Source organism: Salminus brasiliensis, chromosome 5 (assembly GCF_030463535.1).
Source record: "Salminus brasiliensis chromosome 5, fSalBra1.hap2, whole genome shotgun sequence".
Classification (NCBI taxonomy): domain Eukaryota; kingdom Metazoa; phylum Chordata; class Actinopteri; order Characiformes; family Bryconidae; genus Salminus; species Salminus brasiliensis.
In genome coordinates this window covers 43,282,554-43,295,024 of record NC_132882.1, presented here as the reverse complement: position 1 = coordinate 43,295,024, position 12,471 = coordinate 43,282,554, and the positions used below count along the sequence as shown (strand labels likewise).

General features: G+C 39.5%; 1 protein-coding gene across 1 annotated transcript; it reads right to left on the bottom strand.

The window, feature by feature from the left end:
- Positions 1-618: 618 nt before the first annotated feature.
- tubb5 (tubulin, beta 5) lies at positions 619-11,570 on the bottom strand. Its single transcript, XM_072680505.1, has 4 exons — positions 11,436-11,570; positions 7,054-7,162; positions 6,018-6,128; positions 619-3,826 (listed from the first exon to the last, which is right to left on the bottom strand). The coding sequence occupies exons 1-4, from the start codon at positions 11,490-11,492 to the stop codon at positions 2,769-2,771; spliced, it is 1,335 nt and encodes a 444-aa protein (XP_072536606.1). The 5' UTR covers positions 11,493-11,570; the 3' UTR covers positions 619-2,768.
- Positions 11,571-12,471: the final 901 nt, after the last annotated feature.

Here is a 12,471-nt window from a genome sequence, read left to right as displayed (position 1 = left end):
TATATATTTTTTTTCGTATTATTTATTGACTAGTATAAGCTAATCAAACATATAACATTATACATACTAAATAAATGTCTCTTTCTCTTTATATATATATAAAACAAAAAAATCATGTCACATTTATACACATATGTGCTTATATATTAAATATAACTGTATAAAAATTTATACTTTATTTGTACATTACACTTAAAACAAACAAAAAATGTCATATATATATATATATATATATATATATATATATATATATATATATATATAATTTTCTCAAATAGCTAACCGTAGGTGGTCAGGCAAGGTCTAGTCCAGCTGAGATACCTGAACAGTAGGTGTCCAGTGATCGAGCAGATCCTGAAGGCCTAACCAGTTGGAGAGCTTGCTTAGCTGCAAGTACCTGGATACAACAGATACATTAAATATGACTGGTTTTAATACAATGACAGTACTGATTACGACCTAAAATCTTCAGTAATCCTCTGATGGCCAAGTGGAAGAAGGCCAAGTGGACCTGCTCTTCAATAATGCTAATTTCTGCTAGTACACTAATAGTGTACTATAATTCTGGCCATTCTACATGGACACAGATTTCTAAAATGAATCGAACTCACACAAATATCAGTTTCAGTTTCGTTTTATTGATTTTTTTTTGTCCAGAGGCTCAGGATTTTTTTCCCCCAATAGGAAATGGTAGTATAAAATGTAAGGACATTCCTAACACTTAATGAAGAAACACAAACATGTAAAAAAAAACAAAAAAACACAAACTTTTAAAAAAGCTTTTTGGGCTCAGATACAGGACGCAAGTTCCAAGTTTTTCCGTGGGTTCCACGCTTCAAATTTCCAGCGACATTCTTCTCCACCTTCTAATCCCAGTCTCTTCATAGCTCCAGTTTGTTCCCCACACAGGATCTATTACACATTCCAGTTCCACTAATACCGCCTAGGCCTTCCTCCTACAGACGTTGGTCGGCGTCCGGGTCGGAAGACTGAACACTCCTTCATCTCCGTCATCGTCTATTTCCCTCAACCTCTCCCCAAAAGCCTTCAGTGCCTTGTAAACCGCTTGACGTAATACTGTGACCCTCCCGGTGAAGGAGGACGGGCTGAGATGGCGCCTTTCTGCAGAGTCGGCCCGTTGTAGTGCAATGCTCCGGTCAGGAGGAATACTCACTTGTACAATCATTCTGACTTGTGTCTGCTCTATTGGGTCGACGCCTCACATTGCTACGACTGTCTATAAAGTCAAACAAGCGAAAAGTGTAAACAAAAGGGAATTAAGAAAACAACAACAACAACAACAACAGCTGAGTAAATGGCTTTGACCGTCCTCTACAGGGACCCTTCCCTCCAGTTCTCAGTGATGGACATCATCTGTTCACTCTGATGGCATCTAGACAGCTCTCTGCCTCTGGGGCAGCGATTCCAACTGGCCAAAACTATCTGTCTGGTTTCCAGGACACGGATCAAGCTGAGTTTTGGAAGGATTTACAATGTCAGGCAGTTTTTTTCCGCTGATCGCTGCACAAACAAAGAGGTGGCTGGAAGAATTTTTACGATTTTAAAGATTATTCAAATTATTTTTACTGGTTCTGGAAAAACTATCTGCATTTTGCTTGAAAAAAAGCAAAAAATATCTGCATTGTTTTTGGAAAAAAAGCAGAATTACCTGCATTTTCTTGAAATAAGCAAAATTATCTTAATTATTTCTTGAAATAAGCAAAATTATCTGCATTATTTCTTAAAATAAGCAAGAAAATGTGCATTATTTTTTAAAATAAACAAAATTATCTGCATTATTTCTTAAAATAAGCAAAATTATCCGCATTATTTCTTAAAATAAGCAATTTTTTGCATTATTTTTTTAAATAAACAAGATTTTCTGCATTATTGCTTAAAATAAGCAAAATTTCTGCATAATTTTTTTACATTTCCTGAATTTCTTGAAATTTAAAGAACTTATTTTCTGTCCTGAAATAAGTAGCACCGCTCTAGTACTAGGCTTCATCCGTGTACGAGAAACTAGGCCTCAGGGGGAAAGTGAGGACGTCGGTAAAGTAGAGAAATGAAGGTTAAATAAAAAAAATCTATCCCTACGAGTGTCGAGTCCTTTCATTTGATATTTCTATTTTCCATTCTGTGTTGAAGAACATTCGCTCAGGATTCCTCTGGTTGTTTTTTGGCCCCGTTTGTCTAGTGCTAACTTCTACTTCGTCTGAGACACTTACGGTGGGGTTCCGTATGTGCTTTGCTACATTTCCCTCCATTCCTTAAATTACCACTACTCCAGGGGTGTCAGACCGCAGTCCCAGAGGGCCACAGCGCTGCAGAGAGGTGGGTGCCTGGGTGCCTTATTCGACAAACCTCGGAATCAGCTCTAATTAGCGAGTGGTGTTATAATAATTAGGGGGCGGATCTCTGCAGGGCTGTGGTCATTCAGGACTTGGGTTAGCAGGGAGATGGGATACTACCGTATGAAACCCAATCAGAATCATACTGCTAGCGCCAACAGCTGTGTAACGGTTAGCATGGTGAAAAGCATGGTGGAGGTAGTTTCATTTTTTGTAGCTGATGTTCTGTTGTGGTAAAGATCGATATCGCCATCAATAGTGCTTTGTAAACATTTGCAGTGTACGGTTCTAGATAATTTTGGTCGCTGGTAGGATAAGAACCTTCCCCTAACCTGATCGACACCCCTGCACTACACCTTCCAAACCCAATTCCCCTTGCCCTCCTCCTCCTCCTCCTCCTCCTTCTTCTTCTTCTCTTTAGGCGTCCTCCTCCGCCTCCTCCTCGAACTCGCCCTCCTCCTCGGCCGTGGCGTCCTGGTACTGCTGGTACTCAGACACCAGGTCGTTCATGTTGCTCTCGGCCTCGGTGAACTCCATCTCGTCCATGCCCTCGCCGGTGTACCAGTGGAGGAAGGCCTTGCGCCTGAACATGGCGGTGAACTGCTCGGAGATGCGCTTGAACAGCTCCTGGATGGCCGTGCTGTTGCCGATGAAGGTGACCGCCATCTTGAGGCCGCGGGGTGGGATGTCGCAGACTGCGGTCTTGACGTTGTTGGGGATCCATTCCACGAAGTAGCTGCTGTTCTTGTTCTGGACGTTGAGCATCTGCTCGTCCACCTCCTTCATGGACATGCGGCCGCGGAAGACGGCGGCCACCGTGAGGTAGCGGCCGTGGCGCGGGTCGCAGGCGGCCATCATGTTCTTGGCGTCGAAGACTTGCTGGGTGAGCTCGGGAACGGTCAGGGCGCGGTACTGCTGGCTTCCTCGGCTGGTCAGAGGGGCGAAGCCGGGCATGAAGAAGTGGAGACGGGGGAAGGGCACCATGTTGACGGCCAGTTTGCGCAGGTCGGCGTTCAGCTGACCGGGGAAGCGAAGGCAGGTGGTGACGCCGCTCATGGTGGCGGAAACGAGGTGGTTGAGGTCGCCGTAGGTGGGCGTGGTCAGCTTGAGCGTGCGGAAGCAGATGTCGTACAGGGCTTCGTTGTCGATGCAGTAGGTTTCGTCTGTGTTCTCCACCAGCTGGTGGACGGACAGGGTGGCGTTGTAGGGCTCGACCACGGTGTCGGACACTTTGGGGGAAGGCACCACGCTGAAGGTGTTCATGATGCGGTCGGGGTACTCTTCGCGGATCTTGCTGATCAGCAGGGTGCCCATGCCGGAGCCGGTACCTCCACCCAGGGAGTGTGTGAGCTGGAAGCCCTGCAGGCAGTCGCAGCTTTCGGACTCCTTGCGCACCACGTCCAGGACTGAGTCCACCAGCTCGGCTCCTTCTGTGTAGTGACCTTTAGCCCAGTTGTTACCAGCACCACTCTGACCTGTGGTCAAATGTGAAGAAGATATGACGTAATGAGATCACACGTTTACTGGATACCAAGGACTGCTCTTGAGGATCGGAGTTGCTGCCTGGCACACCTTGCAGGAACTTTCACCATTAGAGTAACAGTACAGTCCCTCAGACGGTCACTGTTAATCCAGTCAACATAATGGACTACATGTTACCATTAAAAAATAAATAAATGAAAAAGATTATAAATTACCTGCATTATTTCTTGAGGTACGCTAAATTATCTACATTATTTCTCAAAATAAGCAAAAAATTTTGTTATTGAATTGAATTATTCAACGAATTAGGCACATTTATCTTCATTATATCTTGAAATATAAAACTACCAGCATTATGTTTTGAAATAAGCAAAATTATTTCAATTATTTGTTGAAATAAGCATTTGTTTTATCAAAATAAGCATAATTATCTACATTATTCCTCAAAATAAACTACATAACTAAATAAGTAACATTATTTAAATTATTTCTTGAAATATGCTAAATTACCTGCATTATTTCTCAAAAAGAGCAAAATTATATGCAATATTGTTAAAATAAGCATTTTTTTAAATCAAAATAAGCAATATTATCTACATTATTCCTCGAAATAAACTACATGATCTAAATTATGACTTGAAATTTGTGAAATTATCTGCATTATTTCTCAAAACCAGCAAACTTATCTGCATTATTTCTCAAATTGGGCAAAATTATCTGCATTATTTCTCAAATTGGGCAAAATTATCTGCATTATTTCTCAAATTGGGCAGAATTATCTAATTTATTCCTGAAATTAAGCTAAATGATCTGCATTAGTTCTCAAAAGAAGATACATTATTTGCATTATTCAACTAAATAAGGAACATTATCTGAATTATTTCTTAAATATGCAACATTATCTGCATTTTTCTCAAATTAGGCAAAATTATCTGCATTATGTCTAAGCTAAATGATCTGCATTAGTTCTCAAAAGAAGCTAAATTACCTGCATTATTTCTTGAAAAAAATCAAACTTATCTACCAGTGGAATAAAACGATTTCACTAGAATGCCTTAAAATATGACTTTAAATATGTCTGAAAACAACTTAAATTACGTTCTAATATTCATACAACAACCTATCATCTATTTTTGATGATGTCACTCATCAAGTGAAAATGTTTTAGGACTTCTCTGGTTCGAGGCTTAATCTGTTTACAAGAGAAACAGCATGCAGTGAGTGACAGGCAACTGCCAGCAGCGTTCACAGTGTAAGGGTGGTGCTTTTACTGCCAGAGCTACAGATCAGCAGAGACGCTCTTATGAGATGCAGTGCTGCGGTTTCTGAATATGCATGAGCTCAACGTTCAAACCTCTATTCAAATCACCTCAAACTATTTTCGGAAACATTCGCTCGGTTAGACTGACACTATAAAGTGACTGGAGTCTGCAGTCTATTCTAACGCATTTACTTATCTACACATTAAGCTTAGAGAGTTATTTCATCATTTATATATAAAAAAAATATTAAATAATGACAGATGTTCTTCACATCGTATGACAAATCCATACAGAATGGACCAGTAGAAATGCTCTAAACTTGGAATGAAGTGAAACAAAATCTTTTATATTGATTTCCATTAAAAGGTTACGTGACAGCACCGATTTTTAATAATACACTGTTAAATATGCGCAATATATTCATGTATCAGTTGATATGTCTGAAATATATGTCCCCCCAAAATGGCCTATTTTGAGTTGTCACATATATTTTAAATAAAAGTTGGATTTTTATTCTATTTATTAAAATATATTATTATATTAATATATTATATATATGAAAATATATATAAAACATTATATAAAATTCCATATATTGTCATGTATGTATAAATTATATACATTTTTATATATTCTAATATATAGAACATTATATAAAATTCCATATATTGTAATGTATATATAAACGATATAACATTCCATCTATTCGTATATATATATATATATATATATATAGAACACTATATAAAATTCTATATAAAGTATATATAACTCCATATAATATATATATATATATATGTCATATATTTAAAACCTACACTTTGCCTAAAACCATTTTAATTGGTTCATATGAGTAAACAAGTAACGAGAACAACTTAATGAACTGAAGGATCTCTAGCGCCCCCTTCCCCAAGCAACTCACCAAACACAAAGTTGTCGGGTCTGAAGATCTGTCCGAAGGGTCCAGACCGGACAGAGTCCATGGTGCCGGGCTCCAGGTCCACTAGAATAGCTCTGGGCACGTATTTACCTCCTCCATTAGAAACAGAGAGAGAGAGAGAGAGAGAGAGAGAGAGAGAGGGCGAGAGAGAGAACACTAGCTCAATATACAAGAGAAACAGCCCACATTCCAGAGAAATTCTCACGATGTCCCATGATGCCCTCTGACCGCCTAGAAGAGGTGTCTTATTAAGCTGAGGAGCAGAATCCGTCCTCTGTAACTAACTGAACATGCCGGTGGTCATTTTCGGGTTATTTTGGGAGCTGAAATGGTCCAGAATGGCCATTCAGTTATATTAGCGGACGGAGAAGGTAAGGTAGGGTTCGCACTAAAGGGGTCTTTCATGGAGAAATCTAAACCACGTGTGTAATGGGCACGAGCGGGCCTGGACTGGGAGCCATCAGGCCTGGCTTTGCCGGTCTTTACTGTTCATGGCAGCTGTTCATGGTTAGCCAGAATGCTAATCACAGCAGCTCTACACTGTTTAGCTGTGCAGTCCTGAGCTCTCGTTAGCATGCTAACATGAGCGTGCTAACAGCAACAAAACTGAGGACCTTTAAACCCTGAACCATTAAAATAACTGAGAGAATTATTTCTTTTTTTATCTGCAGGTGTGTATTTGATATTCTGACAAATGATTAAAATAAAAATAAAGAAATAACACTTTGCATATGTGACTTTTATTTTGTATCATATCCAGAATTTATTTATTGCCCACAGCAATTAAATAAATAAATAACCATAAATAAATAAATATAGCAAAAAAATATTTTAATTTCATATTTTGAGTTGCTTTAAAAAAATACTCAAATAATATCTAGAACCTAAAACCTTCAAAAAGTTCTTATTTATGCAGTTATTTCTATTTATTTTAATGAATAAAAATAACAATAAATATTTAAAATATTTTATTTAATTATTTAATTTAATTATTTAATTAAAGGGTCTCTATCAGTACCTGTAGCCTCATTGTAGTAGACGCTGATTCTGTCCAGCTGTAGGTCGCTGTCCCCGTGGTAGGTGCCTGTTGGGTCGATGCCGTGCTCATCGCTGATCACCTCCCAGAACTAGAACACAGATAAGACCACAATAAAAGCACTTATTATTATTATTATTATTATTATTAATATTAGTATTTTTAACACAGCAACTCTCAGTCATTCACCCGCAGTAAAAATAAAAACAGAGGGAACAAAGGGACGCCATGTCGTCCCTCCAGTTCCCGATACCAATGACCCCAAGCCTGGATTTTATTTATCGACCTGACCTGACCGGTCTGTCTGCCCCGGTCTGCGTATGTCTGACAGTGCTGCAACCAGGGCTGCGCCAATATGGAATTTCTGAGAGAACTGTGCTGACAGTTAATAGCTTATATAGATAAAAGAAATGTCAGTTATTGACTATAATTATGCACATGATCTGCCTTCAATAACAGCTGACCCTTTCGCAAGTGAGCTCAGGCCACCTGTAAAGGTCCACTCAGAGTGCTATGACCTTTCCTGACTGAAAAGTCCTGCATTTTTTGGATGCGCTGTATGTTGTGGAAAGACTGATTAGCGGACAGATTCGACGAAACAGCAGAATTAAAGCTGACCGCTGCGACACTTTCGCTGGGCGGGTGGGCCCGCACTTGTGAAAAGGTTAAAGGTTAAATCCTATTGTTTTTAATCCTCCAAAAATATTCATTATAAAAATGCTAGCGAAGCAGTTAGAGCAGATCTGAAAGCTTCAAAAGCCCGGAGAAAAGCCCAGACTCTGTTATTATTTTACAAAACTCTCCGTAATATTTTCATTTTATAAATATGTTGATTTTTTGACCACTAATTTTTGGCCCACATGTGAAACTCATGTTGGTGGTGGCGGTAGGTTCAGTAGTGGTTCTGGGTAGTAAATAAAATGGCTGTATTTGTGTGCCCCCAGGTTTTATCCACCACCCCTTTTTTTTTATTAGCATTCCAAAAACATACATCGTCCCCTGTGCTGTGAACCTTTTGCTGCCATATTTGCATGTGTCCAGCCTTCGGAGATTACCAATATCTCGTCCATGTAAGTAGCATGGATTTACTCCGGGAAAAAAGCAGCATATGGAGGTATCAGCAATCCGCCCGGCTGCCGAAATGACCTCAATCTGAACGGCAGCGGGAGCCAGGAAAGAGAGGGACTCGGACGAAATGAGGATCTCAAGGTATAGGGGAGTAATTGCTTTGAAAGAATGAGGACAAACAAGCAGCCAAGTGCTGAGTGGCATGGTCAACTCCCATTACGTCCATCAGACCACGCAGGCAAAACCCTTACTGTCATCAGGACCCGGCAATTAAAGCTGATAGGGGCAAGCGGGAGCTCTGGCTTGTCGCCCCACATGCCAGTCGCCGAGTCCGCAAATAGGAAAAACAACAGCGCCACTCCCCAGTCCACAGGGTCCGTCTACAGAGAACCTCCGCTGTAAGAACAGCTTACTTTCCATACATCTTGCCTATTCAGCCTACAGCAGTTTAGCCCCGCCCATTTTTGCCGGTGCCAAAAGGCGTGTCCCTATCTGCCGAATGCTTGAGAATGAGGCTTAGTTCGGGGCAGCTAATCAGACCAGAGCTCAGTGGCATTCAGTGGCATTCTTAAAGGCACAGTAACAAAAAAACAAACAGGCGGTGGTCTTTGAACCCGCCACGAAATCATTGGTGGAGCAGGATATACGAAAAATAACCCCACCATAATGTGACGGGGTTGTTGGAACATATGTAAGGCTGGCCTGAGCTTTACATTAACATACTATTATTAGTTTAGTTTATTATTATTAATATTCATTATGAACTATTAGTTAATAAGCGTGTTTGTTACTGCATTTCACAACTCATCCAGTAGGGGGGGGGGGGCGACGGCGTAATAAGAATGTATCGTACTGCAATCAGGCGTGACAAAACACGCTATATGGACAAAAGTATTGGGACACACCCCTTAATCATTGAACTCATTGAGGTGTTTTGTTCAGTCCCTAGCCATGCAGCCTGCCTTCCCCCACATTAGTGTCCGACCGAGGGTCCGACCACGTAAAGTTACAGAGCGGGGTCAGGGTCGGGGTCGAGTGCCGAGCTCGTAGGACAGTGCAGAAAAGCCTCCAACTGACCTGCTGCTGCTGTTAGAGCTTAAAGCAAAGGGGGACCAGCTCCATATTAATGCCTATGGGTTTAGAACGGGGTGTAATGTGTAGGTGTCCCAATACTTTTGTCCCAATCGTGTATTAAAAGGAGTTCTTCAAGGGCGTTCTTTTCAAAGGCAATGATTCACTACAGAACCATGGCGACTCCATGGGGTTATAAGGTTCTTCTTTCGTAGTACTATTGTTACACTGACTCAAAGAACCCTTTTTAGAACCCTATTTGTAAAGAAGGCACTCCAGCAGGGTGTATAGTATTGCTGGGTCATCACGTTAGCATGGTGGCATGGTGGCTTGGGGCCAACATACTGTATTAGCTCAGGGCTGGAACTATAAGGCATGTTTGATTGAGATATTGTGCATTTATGATGTTGATTGTTTTAACAAACTGGAAAATATGAACAAAAATATTCATAAAAAATACAAAAAATATCAAATATTAACGAAAGCCAGTCGAAACGCTCGTCCGATTCTGCGATTAGATCGATATCGAGATATCAGTGGTATCGCCAATGCCGATATCGCGATGCCGATCCACAAGCGATGCATCGCGGCGGCCTACTGACCGCTACGGCTGGGCGAGACCGCATTGCTATGCAGGCAGGAATAAACCGCGTCTCTCCTTCGCCTTTCAGACTAAATCTGGTTCGAGACACAGGCCAGCAGAAGAAGCAGCTGGGAGACCCATTACCATCCCACATCTTCCATCTGCTGGAGCGTCCGCCCCTCCCCACCCAAACTGGGCTCAATACAATGCCCGTTCAGTCAACGTACGCCCATTATCTTAATAATAGGACGGATCAATAGACTCTCTGGGTTTCTCATGAGCCCTTTTGCAAAATCGCCGTCCGTTTTCTTAGAAGCTCCAGCACTAATGAAGCTGGCCATTGCTGCCATTTGTGTTTTAGTGAAACTATAAGGGGGTCAATAGCAGATTAGAAAGTAGATCCTCTTATCATAGGCTGTGATTTGACATAGACTACATTTTAATGATGGAAAAAAGGTAAAAAATGATCAATATTTGTCATAAAAATGAACTGAGACGTTTATTATCTCAAACTGATCCTCTATGGAGGACCATTGTTTGACTTCTCCTCCCTGAGAGACAGTTTTCTTTGTCAGTGGTCTCCTCTCGCCCCACCCTTCCCAGTCTCATTCATCCGAGCTGCACCAAATTCATCGATATTTACACAAAAATACCAAAGAAATTGGACTCAAGCTGGGACAAACTTGACCAGGCATGGACTGCGGGTGAAAACGAGGGTTTATTCAGAGCAGAAAATGTGCTGACAGCGGTTTAACCAAGCTTTTAGCTTAGCTTCACCGCCCAGCGCGGCTTCTCGGTCGATTTTGTCCGAATTTCCCGTTCCACCTTAAATTCTGCAGCAGCTCCATTCAAGCCGCTGTGTTCTGGCGCGTTTCAGCACTGGAACCGCTGCGGCTTTTAAGGTGGAACGGAAAATTCCAACGAGAGACCGTTAGCTTAGCTTAAACAGTGGGCAGCGATGGGAGCTTGCGCCACGCCCGTTAGCCGGCAGCAGACAGCAGGAGAAAGATGGAGAAAGAAAAGGACAGGGGGAAAAACACGAGCAATGAAATAATCGTCTTATTTTATATATGATATATATTTATATATATAAATAAGCTGCAAAAATATATATATATATATGTACCACATTAATATTCTTACAAATCAAATGCGAAATTAATTAGCATAATTATTTATTACATATATATATCAGGTATAATATTTTAGACAGGGTTGCCTATAGACCATCAATGTTTAAAATATAAATAAAAAAAAAAGAAAAGAAAAAAGTTCAATCTGACCTAGCTAGCTACATGTTGATCTGCATCTAACAGGCATTGTATAGCTATATTTACATATATTCAAATTTTTTTATTTATGCATATACATGCACATTTAAAATGCATTTAAATACGTTTGCTGTAATTAATGTAATACAACAGGTAACATGTTAATCTAAAAAATAAATAAATAATAAAAATCATATGATGGTTATTGGGCTCAATAATTGAGAGTAGTAGGCCAGCCGGCCACTCCTCTGATATGGGGGGCTTCATTGTCATCTCAAAGCCCCTCGGAGTTACATACAGCCCGTGTGTCATTCATTTTTTTTTTTATTCTTATTATTTTATTTCATGGACAAAAGCAGGGCTTCTCTTACCTTGGCACCAATCTGGTTGCCGCACTGGCCGGCCTGGATGTGAACAATCTCTCTCATGATGAAAGCTGAGGGGCAGCAGTCGAGGCTCTGGTCAGAAGTAACGGCGTGGCTCCGCTGTAGCGAGTCTGGCCGGACAAAGGCTTTATAATCCTGGATTCACTCCAGAACGAGGCTCGGCTACCGAGGGGGCGGGGCCGAACAGCGGTGGAGCGATGTGATTTGACTGAGGAGAGACTTGGGCGGGGCTTAATGTGAACTGCAAAGTCTGCTAATAAATAAATATCATATATAATATATAAATCATTTATATCCATAACGATACTATATATAGCATCAGAGCATTAATGTATATAATTTATATAAGATTAATTAAATAATTCTTCATATTAAATTAAATTAAATAATTTCTCCAAAAATATTATGATGTCAATCTATAATAATATAATAAATAATAATAAACAATTACAAGTTACAGACACACACACACACATATATATATATATATAAACATGTATATGATATGCATGATATTACAATGTATTATATATTTCATGACAATGTAATATTATTATTATTATGGTACAATATGCACAAAAAATTGTATATATTTTTAAATAACATCTATAATGTAATTCTGAAATGCTCATAAATAATTTCTCCAAAAATATTGATGTCAATCTATAATAATATAATAAATAATAATAAACAATTACAAGTTACAGACATATATATATATATATAAACATGTATATGATATGCATGATATTACAATGTATTATATATTTCATGACAATGTAATATTATTATTATTATGGTACAATATGCACTGAAAATTGTATATATTTTTAAATAACATCTATAATGTAATTCTGAAATGCTCATAAATAATTTCTCCAAAAATATTGATGTCAATCTATAATAATATAATAAATAATAATAAACAATTACAAGTTACAGACATATATATATATAAATATATATATATATATATATATATATATATATATATATATATATATATATATATATATAAACA

What these genes read in the sequence shown, in the direction of transcription:
- tubb5 (XM_072680505.1), bottom strand. Translation starts at nt 11,492, where the DNA reads ATGAGAGAGATTGTTCACATCCAGGCCGGCCAGTGCGGCAACCAGATT. An exon ending in GCAACCAGATTGGTGCCAAG is followed by an intron (nt 7,163 to 11,435) that starts GTAAGAGAAGCC and finishes TCTGTGTTCTAG; the next exon opens with TTCTGGGAGGTGATCAGCGA. An exon ending in CTACTACAATGAGGCTACAG is followed by an intron (nt 6,129 to 7,053) that starts GTACTGATAGAG and finishes TTTCTAATGGAG; the next exon opens with GAGGTAAATACGTGCCCAGA.